Source organism: Peromyscus leucopus, chromosome 8b, assembly GCF_004664715.2.
Source record: "Peromyscus leucopus breed LL Stock chromosome 8b, UCI_PerLeu_2.1, whole genome shotgun sequence".
Classification (NCBI taxonomy): domain Eukaryota; kingdom Metazoa; phylum Chordata; class Mammalia; order Rodentia; family Cricetidae; genus Peromyscus; species Peromyscus leucopus.
The window spans coordinates 56,813,109-56,829,078 of NC_051086.1; the positions used below are offsets into that span (position 1 = coordinate 56,813,109).

Genomic DNA, 15,970 nt, shown 5'->3' on the forward strand with positions numbered 1-15,970 from the left:
AGGGTCAGACTGCCACAGTTTAGAGCAGGAAGTGCTGGAACTTCCTCCTCCTTCCCTCTGTGGGCAAGCTGAGCTCCCCAGAAATAGTCTGGGAACTACAGAGCCCAAAAGTTAAAAAAGAAGAAATTCAAACCAACATCTGTGATTGTAAAGGGCAGACTGGAACCACCTCTGCAGATAGACAGCAGAGGTCCCCTCTGAAAAATTGATCTGGTCTCATTCCTGGATTCTGAGATGGGCACAAGGCCTGGATAACATGTTTTAAAGAACCGCCTGGGCTTTCCTGCAGACTCAGCTCAACCCATGCATGGTTCCCTTCCTGAGACTGACTGACTGTTTGCTGGAGATTGGAGGATAGTGGCAAGGGACATACACTTTCCACTATCAGGGCTTGCTTCTTGGCGTTAAGATGCTAACTCAGGAGAAGGTGGACAAACAGGCTCTAGGGAGAGGGAGGAAACAGGCTTGGGTCTTAGAAAACCATTTTGGGGTGAGGGCTAGGCTGGAAATATAGCTCAAAGGTAGAATGTATGACTGATGAGCATAAGACCCCGAATCTAATCTCCAGCAAAAACAAAACAAAACAAAACACCAAGAGAAGGAAGGAAGATCATTTGGGGAGATCAAATAACCCAGCACACTGTAGTCGCAGGGCATGGCTAGGTAGCTTCTTTGAGTAACTCCTGTGTTCTTTGGACAGCACACCGCCCTTGTCACCGTGCCATGCCCAGGTGTACTCAAAGCTTCATGGCATACCTGCCCATTGTGAAGGCCTAGACTTGACTTTACAGGTTCTACCTTAGGGAAAGGGCCACCATCTCAGACCACCTGCTGTACTTAGTTCCAGGAAGGACCTCAGGAATGTGCCATGACAACTGGAATGGATACAGAGCAGTATCCTCCTGCAGACATCCTGTCTGCAGTTTAGGCCCTTGAAGATATCTAGATAATCTTGCTGAGCAGTCCAGATAATCCTGTTCAGCAGGTTGTGGTTCCCCGCCAAAATTCTAACCCAATGGTTTCACGCTACCCAATCCCAAGTTACCAATTCCTGGCCTGTGTTTTTTCCCTATAAAAACTCTCTGCACCTGGGCTCATGGCCGCCGTCACATTTCCTTCCATCTGTTGTGCGGTGGCCCAGGTTGAACCTGAATAAAAGGACCCTTATGCGCTTGCATCGGAAACCGGCTCCTTGGTGGTCTCTGGGGGTTTCGAGAAACGGGCACAACACCATCTCACCTCCCCTGCCTCACAGACTTCAAGGATAGGCACATCCCAGAAGTCATGATCAGGGATCCAGACTAAGAGAGGGAAGGGTATCTTAGGCAGTAGAGGAAGTGCACCATCTGGGGAAGATGGCTCTCACAGGGATAGAAGGTGCAGGCCTCTACCCAGAACCCTCCACGGCAGAAGACGAAGAACTAAGACCTGAAGCTTCAGAGCTCAGGTTGGAAAGAACGCCAGTGTCACCTCACCCGACCCCCTCAACTGGTTTCTCCCCTTGGTATTTCCACTGCACGGACACTTCCTGGGAGAGTCACCTTATCTCCCAAGGTGTCACTAGCTTGAAACTCACCCATCTGGGCCCAGCTCTGCCACGTCTGAGCTGCTTTCTTCAGCTTAGTCCCCATCTATAAATGCAGATGGTGGCCTCCCCAAGGTGCAAGTCTCCCAGATGTGACTCTCCAGAGTACACAGTCTCTAGTCCCCTCACCCAAGTGGATTCCTCAGGTCAGATCGGTTGCTGTAGCCTCAGGGTCTGCAGGCTGCTAAGCTAACTCCATCCTGACTGCTAGGCTCACTCTGTCCTGCCTGCTTTGCTATCAGTCTGAAGCTCTGTTCTGGGCTTGTCCAGCTAGGGGACTGCAGGACTTCTACCCCAGGCTATGATATTTTATTTACTGCTCAGGACTACATCAGATAAGTAAGACCCAGAACAAGCCACCGCTCAGGGCAGGCACATGCATGTTGTGTGTGTATGTGTAGGCACTTAAAGGGATGTCAGGGAGTTAGATTTTCCAGTCTTTGTATATAAAGTGGAAAGACGGGAGCTTTCAAAGAACCAGATCAGAGTGTTTACCTCCTCCTCACTCAGCACTATGGAAAACACTAGTGCTGTGGAATGTTCTGTATGGCAAATGTGTTGCTCTGATTGGTCAATTAACAAAACACTGATTGGCCAGTGGCCAGGCAGGAAGTATAGGCAGGACTAACAGAGGAGAAAAGAAAGAACAGGAAGGCAGAAGGAGTCACTGCCAGCCACCGCCAGGACAAGCAGCATGTGAAGATGCCAGTAAGCCACCAGCCACGTGGCAGGGTATAGATTTATGGAAATGGATTAATTTAAGCTATAAGAACAGTTAGCAAGAAGACTGCCATGGCCATAACAGTTTGTAAGCAATATAAGTCTCTGTGTTTACTTGGTTGGGTCTGAGCGGCTGTGGGACTGGAGGGTGACAAAGATTTGTCCTGACTGTGGGCAAGGCAGGAAAACTCTAGCTACACACTAGAGCCCAAGCAAGTGAGATCCTAGGCTCTGAAGTCACAGTTCCATCCTGGCTTTGAGACCTCCTGGCTGTGTGACCCACAGAAGGTACTTGACTGTTGAGTCTACACCTGTGGCGCCTCACCTGTAAGTGGGTGGACTAAGACCCGTCTCACAGATACAATGCAGAACGGCCAGCAGCATGCTTTCTACATTCTACAGGGCCTCTGTGCTAAACAGCCGTCAGCTTCTACTACCTGCCATCACTTGACAACTGCACGGTGTTTTTAGTCCAAGACAGGAGGCAGCTGGAAGCTGTATCATCATATCCTGGGGTGGTGTGAGCCAAGGGGAGACCACCTTGTTTCCCTAATGTGAATCATCAATCTCCTCTCCTCTTCCCTCTTTCTCCCCCCCCCACCACTAGGGATTGAATGCAGGTCCCCGCACACACCCCGCACATGGGCTCCATGGTCAGCCCTTCTTATGTTTTTACTTTTTAACTTTGAGATAGGGTCTCCTTAAGTTGTTCAAGCAGCCTTCAATTAACTTTGTCCCCAAAGCCTGTGTAGGTCTTAAACTTGTGATCCTCCTGCCTCAGCCTCCCAGTAGCCAGGATTATAGATCTAAGCCACTGCTACTGGCTGGTACTACCTACCCTGTACCCTAACTCATCCCAGCTATTGCTGCTGGCTTGTGTACTTATTTATTTACTTAAGTGAGGTCTCACAAGTCTGCCTGGAACACAAGGGCACTACTGATCTTCCCCTCTTAGTTCCGGAGTGCTGGGACTTACAGGTACGGTACCATTTCTGTTGTTTTCTTTGCCCCCATTTTATAATGATCACAATAGGCAACGGGCATTTTCAGTCCTATTTTAAGTCAAGGAAACTCCCTCCAAGAGGGAAGGAGCCCTGTCCACATAGCTAGGGACGACTGAATAAGGATTCAAAGCTAGGCTTGTTGGATCCAAAGCCCAAGTTGTTACCACTGGGCTGCACTGCCACAGACTCCCCTCAAAGAAGTCAGAAGTGACAAACTCTGGAGGCCTCTGTTCTTGTGTCATCCTGGATGCTGATACCCCATAACAGAAGAAAAGTCCAGCAGGTTCTCAGTTTTATGGCAGCTTCCACTGCTCCTTCATAGAGACGGTCAGGAGAAAGAGGCAAAGGGAACGGAGGCCCTATTCCAGTTCTAGCTTATCTGTGAAGCTCTTTACCCTGCCTGGGTCTCAGTTTACCCTCAGTGTAGAGGGAGTACTCGCAAGATTTTCCATTATCTCCTAGGTAGTATCCATTATGTGCTCATGCACACATGCACACACAACCACATGCACTCAAAACCCCCCAGAGAGCTGACTCGCAGAGTGTGGCTGTGGCATCCCTCGGAGAAAGGAGGCATGACCAGGCCTCATGGTCTGAGCCCCTCCCCATGCCTGCTCCTGCCTGCCCCCAGAGATAACATTTCCATAAGGTGTGACTGCAAAGGAACACGACTAATATTTACCAATGATGAGCTGATGAGATGACCAGTTCTCTGGCTATCAAGAGGCCAGACAACCATAATGATGTAGTCAGTGTGTGCAGCTTTAGGGTTCATGTGTACGATTTCTAGTGTTTGGCCCGGGGTTTCTGGGGATTGTCAGGGACTTTAAGATACATTTGCTTGGAGTAATGACCTACCTGATGATTAAAATGGGCCTGGGCACTGTGAATACTAAACAAAGCTGTTCACAAAAGAAGGAATTCCAGAAATGTCTTGGATATTTCAAGGATGCCAACAGCATCTGAAGGGGTCTTCTGACACGGATATATAAACCCCACTAGTGGGCTTTCTGTGTGGCTCAGGATGCTGTAACCAGCTCCAATCTTCTCTAAGGGAAAGGTATGTTTTCTCTTCAACATGGGGCCAGGTAGACTTGTCTTGCATCTGTGCCTGGGAGAACCAGGTACAAGGCCTCCTTTGTGCCTCCCAGGATCCACAACTCTCTCGAAAGGTCCAGAGGGCAGAAGCACAGCTGCTCTTTACAGATAACTATCCCAGCTTGCTGAGGCTCTGAGAGCCAGTTGTACAGTCTGGCTAAAGAACCAACCGTTATCTGTGCCAATACAGAGAAGGAAAGAGGGACCCCAGGGTAAAAGGCCAGTTATGTTTGGGGTCATCTGGTTCTTTGCAAAATGTCCCTACACCAGACCTGGATCTGGCTACCTCTCTGGGTGGGAGGCTGCCCATAGGTGGCCTGGACAGAACTAAACCTTTGTTTGACAGAGCGGTCACTCTTTCTACTATTTCCTTTATTTTTATTTTTATTTTTTGAGACGGGTTTCTCTGTGTAGCTTTGCGCCTTTCCTGGAACTCACTCTGTAGCCCAGGCTGGCCTCGAACTCACAGAGATCTGCCTGCCTCTGCCTCCGAGTGCTGGATTAAAGGTTGTGCCACCACTGCCTGGCTACTATTTCCCTTTTTACAAAGCTGAGAAATCACAAACTTACCACATTTCTCTATGGACTTCAAGAGGAAAAGGGTCAAAATAAACAGCCAATTCCTCATCATGTTCTTTGACTTCTCCGAACTAGGAAAAACAAACAACAAACAAACAGCAAGAGAGTGGCATGTTAAAGTTGAATTAGCTCAGCTCTTGGTAGACAACATGCTACCTGAACCACGACAGTGGGACAGTTCATAAAGGACTTCTTCTTCACAGGCTCTGTGACCTCTGACCTCACAGGCTTGGCATCACAGCCTCTGCGAAGGAGACCCCAGAGAGGACTTACCTTTGTTTCATGTCATGGGCAAACCTGCTCAGAGCAGCTAAGTGGGTTGTGGAAAGCCCTACTCAGAGGAAGTGAGCACAGACCCACACTGTTCCCTCAACTGCTGTCTACAGCCTAGTTAATGGGGGGGGGGGGATGAATGGAGTTTAACTGGCAGAGTGTTCTTCTCTTTTGAAAAAAATCATCTCTTCTCTTATTTCACTGAAGCAGATACGGACTGTGAAATTCAAACAGTCTGTCAGCAAAAAGTCCCCCAGCGCTAAAGGCTAAGACATCCGGAAGGAAAACCCCAGAACAGATGGAAAAGGAAAAAGGAATTGACAAGGTGACCACAATGCTAAAATGATCAGATTGGTTAACCACACAACCAGGCTTGTAAAAAAATTACAAGACAGAAACAAGGCACTGGCCATGCCCTTGGGTGGTGTGTGTGTGTGTGTGTGTGTGTGTGTGTGTGTGTGTGTGTGTTTCTAACCATCTTCCAGGCCTCAGCCAGATGTACACTTTCGAGAGCCTCTACCATCCCCACTCAAGAATCAGACATCTCCCGTGGCAGCTACCCCTTGTCAGGTGTCTGACTGAGGTAGTCCTGCTGTTGGTCCATAACCCGGAACTTCCTCAAGAGATAACATAGCTTGGACAAGGAATGTTTCCTGGAGATGGACTGCCCAGGTCTTCGGATTCCGATTTACTTGCTGTATGATTTTGGAATATTTCTTAACCTATGATTCCTAATGGGGGAACAGGGACAGTGGTAACTGCACCACAGAATTAAAGTGAGATGAAGTGTAAGGCATGCATTCTCAAAGGGGTCTAAAATAGGCTCTTGGGGTCTGAAAATATCTGTAGTCATTGTTTCTGGCTCTCCCAAAAGCCATGATATGAAAAAACAGAGCTTATCAGTTGTATTAAAAATTTAAGGAGGTGGACTGATAAGATAAAAAAGTTGAGAAACAATGATGTAATATGTTATTACTACTACCACCCAAGGCAAGACCCAGGTGTCTTCTCTTTCTCTGGCGGAATCAATAGGAGCTTCTGGAACTTCTGGAACGGTCCTAACAGCATCTAACTCCCCCCTCCCCAAAGTCACCTGCACATTCCCAGGCGGCACCAGAGGAGGCAAGCAAGGGGTTAGTCGAATAGTGTCACCCAAACTGGCTGGCAGCCGGTGCCAGTGCTTTTGCTCATCGATACCCTAGTTCTTCAACCTGGGGTTGTGCCGGCCTGGGTTCGGGCCAGAGGATAGAAACCCAGCGCTGCTGAAGGAGGCTGGATTCGCGGCAGATTGCTCCTCTGAGGTGCCAGGCTAGTGTCTGCTGGGGTGGGTGGTGTTTTAGTCCTACCGGGAAAAGGGGAGGCCGTCCCGACGCCCATGGTTCTCACCTGACAGCCTCCCAGGTTCAGCGGACCGACCTCGCCGAAAGCAGCACCCTCGCGCCAGCAGCCCTTCCGAATATAAGGGACTCTTTGGGATCCGCTGACTTTGTGTGAGGGCGGGGCCAGCTGTCACCTGACCCGAACCACCTGACTTAGGAGCCGAGAGTTCCGTGCGAGGAGCTCTGGAAGTTGTAGTTTTCACGAGTCAGAGCCGGATCGACAAAACTGGGTAGGGTTGAGGGAAGGGCAGAAGGCGCCGGCGCCTTGGCTGGGACGGGGGCTCGGATTTGAGGGGAGACCTAGTCACTTGTAGGGGCAGCAGGGCTCTGGGAGCCTCTATCGTCTCTCGGAAACTCGGCGCTCCTGGGCGAAGACTCTCCAAGGACCCCGCGGCACTGTCCGGTACCCTCAGCCCACTAGGTCCCGCCTCCTGTCGCCTCTCCACCTATCGCCGGGGGTCGCTGCGTTTGGGCCTTCCTTGACCAATGGGAAGACAAGAAGTCGCCATGTGGCGTGCGGCTGAAAGATTGGCAGGGAAGCCCCGCCCCCGCGCTGCCCTCCCCGGTGCAGAGTGCCGCGGCTAGCGCGCTGCTCAAGCCACCGGACCTCCGCTGTCACCACTGTCACCGCTGCCATGGCTTCGCGACCCGTCACTCTCGGCATCGACTTGGGCACCACGTCCGTGAAGGCTGCCCTGTTGGAGGCTGCACCCGACCACCCAGCCGGGTTCGTGGTGCTGGCCACCTGCACCCGGGCTGCCCGGGCAGAGACAGAGAGCACGGCGGCCGGGCCCCAGGTGAGAGGCAGCACCCTGGAGCCGCCGTCCCCGGACGACACTGGCGGCATCCCGGGCAGCACCTTTCCGCGAAGATGTACCCCTGACTGTCCAGCTTGTCTGACTTCCGCCTGCCGTCCTTTCCTCAAGGGTCTTGCAGCCTGCAGCCGCTCAGGCTAAGCCGTTAGGTTTTCCCAGGGAGCTTTCCCACCTGCGGGCACCGATCTTCCCACTCTCAGGCTTCTTTGGCGGCTCTGCAGAGCTGGAACCCCCTACTCTCTGCTCATCACTTTCTGTACTTTGACCGGAGAGGAATCGCTTTCAGAGTAATAACCACAGGCCTGACTATCACGTTTGTTGCTCGTGGCTCACATCTGCCCTGTGCCCTCAAGTTCAGGCTTCGTTTTTTTAACCTTTAGGTGGGTTGGGCTCTGGAAATCAGATGTAGAATTAGGCTTACCTCGATCCTCTCACTCCGTAGAAGTGAAAGTAACAGAAAATTTCACTTGGTTACTCAAAGAATTCCAGTCCCAATGAGAGATCTCTGGAGCATTGTCGTCAGAGGGTAGGAAGACACTGAGATAAGTTGATTAAAATTTAGAAAATGATCAGACTGATAATTATACACCACAACCAATCGCTTTTGAAAACTAGAAGATAGAAAAGGAAGCATTCAGGGACCCACAGGATGGCTCAGCAGGTAAGAGCAATTGCTGAGCAAGCTTGATGACCCTAATTCCATCTTCAGAACCCATCATGGAGGGGAAGAACTGACTCCTGAAAGCTACCCTCTGACGGCTACATGTGCCCCGCGACAGGCACAAGTCTGTACATATACACACAAACACACATGCACATACACACACAATATATATATATATGTATATATATAACATATATATATATAGTGTACATGTATATAGTATATATATATACACACACATATGTACACATATATTTAAAACCCTATGAATTAAGGACAGTGAACTCTGTTGAGAGATGATGTAAGTAGGCTCAGAACATCAAGCTTCAGACTCCAATCCTGTTAGTTTCCTGAAAAGGGTCAGTTTATAGTCAGTGAATTTACAGAAATTAATATCAAGGCAGAGTGTAACATCTCACTTTTTTCTCAGCCTCAACTTATTCCCTTGTCTGAACTAGGTGTCCACTAAGGCTTCTTCCAGCCAGAAACTTGGATTGAATGCAGTACTCCACACTTGGGCCTTGTGTCTAAAAGCTCTTGCCAAGGGTCTGTATTCAGTTCTTTGGAGGTTCAGAATCCATCTTGCTGGGACGTGTTTAAGAAGATAAAAATTGCTGGGCGGTGGTGGCTCACGCCTTTAATCCCAGCACTTGGGAGGCAGAGGCAGGAGGATCTCTGTGATTTCAAGGCCAGCCTGGTCTTCAAAGCTAGTTCCAGGACAGGCAGCAAAACTACACTGAAAAACCCTATCTCAAAAAAAAAAAAAAAAAAAAAACAAAAAAAAAAAAAAAGAAATTGCAGGAACACTTCTAATTTTCCCAGAGGCCTTCAGATTTAATTTAATTAGGTTGGGGCCTCAGCATGTTAGAGTGATTATTTCACTTCATGAATTATGACATGGAGAAGTTGGCTTTGGTTCTGGAGGAGTGAGGAGCTGGGCCAGGTACAGCAGGTTCAGGGGCTGCCTTTTCCTCATGAACTTGAGCCTCCCTCCCTCTGTTATGAGATAGGGTCTTGCTGGCCTCAAACTTGGATCTTCTTTATTTAGCCTCCCAAGTGCTGAGATTACAGGTGTGTTCCACCCCATCCAGCTAAAACACAAGGCTTTGGAGGGAATCTCTGACCCAGTTGGAGGGGCACAGGGATGGATGGGTTGGAGTGAGTTGCTCTGCACTTTGTCAAGTCTGAAGTTGTAGATCTTGGTCTGGGTATAGACCCACTGATGGTTTGAACCAAGAAAGAGTAGCAACAAAGGCTTCCTGTGACGGTGTGGGCGTGCCCGCTGTCCCAGGACTGCCCCTGGTCCCACTCAACCCTAGAATGAACTGTTGAACACAGCCTCCTTGTCTTGACTCCCAGCTGGCTCATTTTCCTCCTCCGTGGTCTCCACCCACACAACCCACTCACCCCTGACACATTTTAAACAGAGGTCCCTCTGTCCTGAGATGATGCACCATCTGATGGCCATTTGGGGACTTTTAAACTACCACTGTCTAACAGAAATGCAAGTCACTTAAAGGAAGTAAAAGGAATGGATGAAATTTATTTATTTATTTATTTATTTATTTATTTATTTATTTATTTATTTATTTTGAGATAGAGTCCCACTATGTAGACCTGGCTGGCTAGGAAATTAATATGTAACAGAGATCTACCTGCTTCTGCCTTCTGAGTACTGGGACAAAATTAATTTTCCTTATGTATTTTATTTAGCCTAATGTATATAAAGTATCATTTTAACATGCAATAATAGAGATGTGTTAATGAGATATGTACATGACTCATTAATTCTGAACTAGTGTGTGTGTAATTAGATGCTCCCGTGTATTTGTATGTATGTGGACGCCAAAGGCCAACCTTGCATTGTATTCCTCAGCTCTCAGGTTTTATTCATGCCCCCCCCCCCCCCAGTTTTTTCTTCTTGAAAAAGTGTCTCTCACTGGCCTGGAGCTTGACAAGTAGCCCCCAGGGATCTGCCTATTTCTGCCTTGCCAGTGCTAGGATTAAAGTACACATCACCGCACCAGACTTTTAAAAACACGAGTTGCAGGGATTAATCTCAGGTCCTCAGGCTTGTAGGGCAAGCTGACTGATCCATCTCCCCAGCCAGCCCTCAGATGTAACTCGTGCATATGAAACATTGCAGCTCAGACTAGACTCCGATGGCTAGTGGCTGCCATGCTGACAGTGTCCTAAACAACTGTCCCCTCCTTTCTTCTTTCACCCCTGCCCTCCCTGTCTTTCTTCCTCTGTGAGCTCACACACAGAGCTGTGTACCCCCTCTATGCACTTTGGCTGGCACAGTGGAAGGCTCCTTGGTAGGGTGTGGGGCTACAAGCTGACTATGCTCCAGTTTGCACCCACCCCTTCCCCAGCTCCCCCTTACACACCCTCCTTTGTTCACTTGTGAGGCCAAGAACTGTCTTGACCAGGCTTTGTTTGTTTGTTCCCAGAAGGGCAGATGCACTCCCTGGAGGAATCCAAAGAGTCCAAAGACTCAGCCTTCTCATGTTTTCTCCAGCCATTAAGCCTTCCACATCACAAGAGAATGGCCTTTATTTCTGGGTTGCGTTCTTCTTTCCCTTCTCTGAACTTTCCATGGACCTTTCCAGTTAAAGGCTAGTTTATTTTGTATTTGATGTGAAAATAAGGTGCCCAAACACCTTATTTTAGATGAAATCAAAATACATTTTCAATTTATGAGCTTAGATCCCTAGCTCTTAGGAAAGGATTTATTTATTTCTTCCTGTGTCTGTGCGTCTGTGCTTGAGTGTGTGTTTGTAATACCTTAAAAGGATAGAAGAGGGTGTTGGATCCCCTGGAATTGGAGTTACAGGCAGTTGTGAGCCACTTGATGTGGGTGCTGGGAACTGAACCCTGGTCCTCTGGAAAAGCATCAAACACTCTGAATTGCTGAGTTATGTCTCCAGTTCATAACTGAGTTTTTTTTTTTTTTTTTCTTTTTGTTTTTTGAGACAGGGCTTCTCTTGTTTTGTAGACCAAGGCTATCCTCAAATTCATGTGTCACCACTGCCTTGCCTTTTTTTTTTCTTCTTAAGTTTTAGAATTTAACTTGTAAATTTTGTTTCATTAACATTTCAGTAACATTGAGAAAACAAAAATAAAAACAACAAAAGAGTATTTAGGGCTATTGAGATGGCTCAGAAGATAAAGGCGCCTTCTGCCAAGATTAGTGCCTTGAGTTCTATTCTCTGAATCCACATGATGGGAGAGAACCAACTCCTGCAAATTGCCTTCTGACCTCCAAAAGCATCCTGTGGCAGGTGTGCTCTCCTCTTGGCGCACGTGCACACACATACACACACACACACACACACACACACACACACACACGAAGTAAATGTAAAAAGAACTAACAAAAAATATCCCTAAACCAAATGAAGAACTGTTGGGGCCAGGGTATAATGTCGCACCTAGCCCTTGCCTAACATCTTTGAAGTCTGGATTAGATCCTAGACACAACAAACCAAGTGTGCATTTTGACAATTTCTAATGGCCTTTAAATAATACTTAGTTCCATTTTTAGCTAAGGAAATGTCTCAGATGTTTGTTTATTTATTAAAAGATCCCTCCCATCTTCATTTCTCTCTCTAGGGATTGAATCTAGGTCTTAGGAATGCTGGGCAAATGCTATATTGCTGGCTTGCATCCTAACCTGCTTAGTTTTTTAAATTTTATTTATTTATTTTTTTAAGATTCATTAATTATGAATGTGTATGAATGTTTTGCCTGAATGTATGTATATGTACTACATGTGTGCTTGGTGCCTGTGGAGGCCAGAAGAGGGTATCAGATCCCCTGGGACTAGAGTTACAGATAATTTTGTTTGTTTGTTTGTTTTTTTGAGACAGGGTTTCTCTGTGTAGCTTTGGTGGCTGTCCTGGATCTTGTTCTGTTGAGACCAGGCTGGCCTTGAACTCACAGAGAGCCACTTGGCTCTGCTTCCCGAGTGCTGGAATTAAAGGCCTAGGCTCCGCAGCCTCCTGGTTTGTGTTTTGAGGCTCTGAGCTCAGTGTCACCCCCTCCCCTCCCCTCCTTTTCCTTTTCTCTTTCTTCCTCTTTTTCATCCTTGGGATCAAATCCAGGACCTTGCACTTGCTAGGCAAGCATTCTAAGGCCGAGCTGAATCCCCACCCCCCCAAATTAATTCTCTTAAATGTAAATAATTTACTTCAGATATTAAGTATCCCAAGACTCTGAATAACAAATACTAGTAGCATTGGTGTGATTCTTTTAAATGTGACTGTATGTAATTCTTCCACTTTGAAAGTTAATTTATCCACTGAGAAACAATGAGGCATCTAGGTTTCTTTGGTAGGTGACCTTTGTGAGGCCTTTTTAGCCTATTGAAATTTAGAGTGTTAGAGGACCTCGAATCTAAACTTGCCTTTAAGGCTTCCCAGTTTCATTGAGATCAAATTGCTCAGCATATCCCAAATTGCCATGTTCTAAGGGATATCGTTCCTGGAGCCTCAACACAGGGTGATTGATGTAAGAAAGTTTCATCCTTCTGAAGCGATTCAGGATAGGATAGGCCTAGTGTCTGAGCCCACTACTGGGATGAGATAGAACCCCAAGGTCCTATTTATGGTGTGTTCCCAGAGCCTGGGTTTCTCAGGTTTGTACCTCACCAGTACCTATTTTTGAAGTTGAGTAACTCCCCTCCCGTTCGAACGCATTCCTTCATTTGAGTTGCTCTTTCCTTTTTTGAGTTTGGTCCTGGAGACTGAAGCTTGCACTTGCTGGGCAAGCTTTCTACTATTGAGCTGTAGCCCCTGACCCACAGTGGACATTTCCTTAGCTGTAAAATGTCAAAATGTGTTTCCCCCATCTGAGGCCAAAGGCTCAGCTTGAACCTGCCCGACCACTGTATTCTTTTTATTGTTGTCCTCTGCCAGGGCCACTTGACTTTTCCTGGAGCTAACGTGGTTTTAGATTAAGCTCTGCTTAATTTTCATGACTTTATCTTTTGTTCTTTCTTTCCTTTGCTGGGAATTGAACCCAAGGTCTCATAGCTGGTAAGAATGGGTTCTACCACCAACTGTATTTTGTATTTTTATCAGAGTCTTTTGAGGTTGATTTTTGTCATGTGTAGAATAGAACCCAGGGCCTGGTAGAGTCTAGGTTAATGCTCTACCACTGAGCCACACTCCTATCTGTATTTTGTATTAAAATTTTTTTAAAAAGATTATTTATTTTATGTATACGAGTGCTCTATCTGCATGTATGCCTTTTTTTTTTTCCAGAAGATGGCATCAGATTCCACTATAGATGGTTGTGAGCCACCATGCGGTTGCTAGGAATTGAACTCAGGACCTCTGGAAGAGCAGCCAGTGCTCTTAACTGCTGAGCCATCTCTCCAGCCCCTCTATTTTGTATTTTTTAAAAAAAGATTTACCTTATTTTTTATTATGTGTATTCATGTATGTCTGTGTGTGTAGATTTGTGCATATGAGTGCCAGTGTCCTTGGAGGCCAGAGGTGCCAGCTCCAACCGAAGCTGGAGTTGCTAGGTGGTTGTAGGCCCTACACCTGCAATGTGGGTGCTGCCTAATGTGAGCACTGGGAGTCCAACTTGGGTCTTCTGCAAGAGTTGTACATTCTCTTAATGGCTAAGACCTATGTGTGTGTGTGTGTGTGTGTGTGTGTGTTGTAGGTAGGTGTTCATTGTATATGGGTGAGTGTACATATGTGTGCATGTATAAGCCAGAGGTGAACCTTGGGTGTTTCCCTTCATTTATTCACTTGATTTTTTTCAGGCAGGATATTTCACTGAACCTAGAGCTTTCCAGCAAGACCCAGAGAGTCTGTTCTGTCTTCAGCAGCACTAGGATTGTAGGCACGTGCTGCTGTGCCCAGCTTCTCTGTGTGGGTGCCTGGGTTCAAAACCAGCTTCTCATGCTTGATGGCTAACATTTACTGACTGAGTGTCTCCCCAGCCTCAGGATCTGCTTTGTTTATATTTACTATTTACTCATCTGTTTATTTATTTATTTTTAAATGAAATCTTACTATGAGACTATGTCTCACTAGCTCAGACTAGTCTCAAACTCTCAGGCTCAAACATTCCTCCTGCTAGGACTTATCAGAGAGTACTCTAGTCCTTTGGAGTTTGGTTTCTTTCTTTCTTTTTTCTTTTTGGTTTTTTTGAGACAGGGTTTCTTTGTGTAGCTTTTGAAGCCTTTCCTGGCTCTCGATCTGTAGACCAGGCTGGTCTTGAACTCACAGAGATCGCCTGCCTCTGCCTCCCAAGTGCTGGGATTAAAGGCGTGTACCACCACCGCCCAGCTCATTTTGTTTTTGAGACCAGGTCTCACTACATAGTTCTAGCTGCCCTGGAACTCTCTATGTAGACCAGGTTGACCTTGAACTAACAGATAGGTCTACCATTCTCTGTCTCTCAAGTGCTGGGATTAAAGGCATGCTCCATGCTCCACTGTGCTGGGTCCTTTGGGTATTTCTTGACTATGTCTTTCCAGGATCGAGGTTCAGAGGATGATATCCTCCCCTCCCCCTCCCAGTATGGCATCTTGTGTTGAGAAAGTCTGTGTAGGGGAATGGAAAGGTCCTAGCCCAGTTTCTCCTCACCCAAACACACGCAGAGGATTTTTCTCAGATGTGTCAAGACCAGGCTGCAAGCTGGATGTGAGCCTCACTTTCCACATCCTTGGGAGGCTGAGGCTGGAATGGGGATCGCTAAAACAGGAATTCAGAGCAGCCTGGACAGCAGGGCAAGATTGCCTGCCTCACTTCCCTCACTGTCCCCCCCAAAGTCCAGCCTACAAGGGCGTAGACCGGCCTTCCATCTACCTCCATCTCACCCTCAGGCTCCATCAAGAAGACCAAGGAATGGAGCCCTCCAAAAGGACTTCCCTTTCACGGTGGCAGATTTCCATTCTTTGGATTCACTCCAGTTCCAAAGAGACTCTTACCAGCTAATTTCTCCTCCTCCCCTTATCACGGAAACTTCTCAAATTTCTCCACACCCCTGCTCTTTCTTTCCTTCCTTCCCATAAAGAAGGGGTAACGTAAACTTCAACGGGCCCTCGGCTTCTGATTCTTTCCACGCTGTGATGTTCTTTGTCCTCTTGCTTGTTAATAAATGGATTTGCTTTTTTCCCCTATTGAAACTGTCTCCAGTCATTCATCCTGGAATGAGGGGAGGGAGGGGAATTTCATCTGCCTCTGCGCTGCCAGACTTGCCTCTGCCTCTGTCCCACTCTTCCTTCCACGGTATTTCTGCAGACTGTGGAACACGCTTTTCTCAGCAGAGCCTGGTGTATCGCTAAACTGATCCCAGTTGTGCTTCCTCCCTGGTGAGTGGTCTTTGTGGCTAGGGGTGGGATGGCCTTTGATGGACAGTCTCAGGGGTGGGGAGTGGCCTTTGATGAAGTCTCAGGGGGTGGGGAGTGGCCTTTGATGGACAGTCTCAGGGGTGGGGAGTGGCCTTTGATGGACAGTCTCAGGGGTGGGGAGTGGCCTTTGATGGACAGTCTCAGGGGTGGGGAGTGGCCTTTGATGGACAGTCTCAGGGTGGGGAGTGGGCTTTGTGGGCAGTCTGGGGGGGGGGGGCTGATGGGTAGGGGGGGGGGGGGGGGGGGGGGGGGGGGGCTTGATGGACAGTCTCAGGGGTGGGAGTGGCCTTTGATGGACAGTCTCAGGGGTGGGGGGTTGATGGACGTTCAGGGGGGGGGGGTGGGCGTGGGGGGGGGGTGATGGACAGTCTCAGGGGGTGGGGAGTGGCTTGATGGACAGTCTCAGGGGTGAGGAGTGGGTGGGGTCAGGGGGGGGGAGTGGCCTTTGATGGACAGTCTCAGGGGTGGGGAGTGGCCT

At 47.9% G+C, this 15,970-nt stretch overlaps 2 protein-coding genes across 2 annotated transcripts in view; one reads left to right on the forward strand and one right to left on the reverse strand.

Annotated features, from left to right (window-relative positions):
• Positions 1–6,739, reverse strand: part of Ctns (cystinosin, lysosomal cystine transporter) — an 18,491-nt gene extending 11,752 nt beyond the window's left edge. The window contains exons 1-2 of the mRNA XM_037201404.1: positions 6,646–6,739; positions 4,978–5,057 (exon numbers count right to left, since the gene is read on the reverse strand). Of these exons, the coding sequence (XP_037057299.1) occupies positions 4,978–5,038 (61 nt within the window). The 5' untranslated portion in view covers positions 5,039–5,057; positions 6,646–6,739. The remainder of the gene's footprint in view (positions 1–4,977; positions 5,058–6,645) is intronic.
• Positions 6,740–7,104: 365 nt separating this feature from the next.
• Shpk (sedoheptulokinase) overlaps positions 7,105–15,970 on the forward strand; it is a 34,344-nt gene continuing 25,478 nt past the window's right edge. The window contains 1 exon segment of the mRNA XM_028888714.2: positions 7,105–7,435. Within this exon segment, the coding sequence (XP_028744547.1) occupies positions 7,274–7,435 (162 nt within the window). The 5' untranslated portion in view covers positions 7,105–7,273.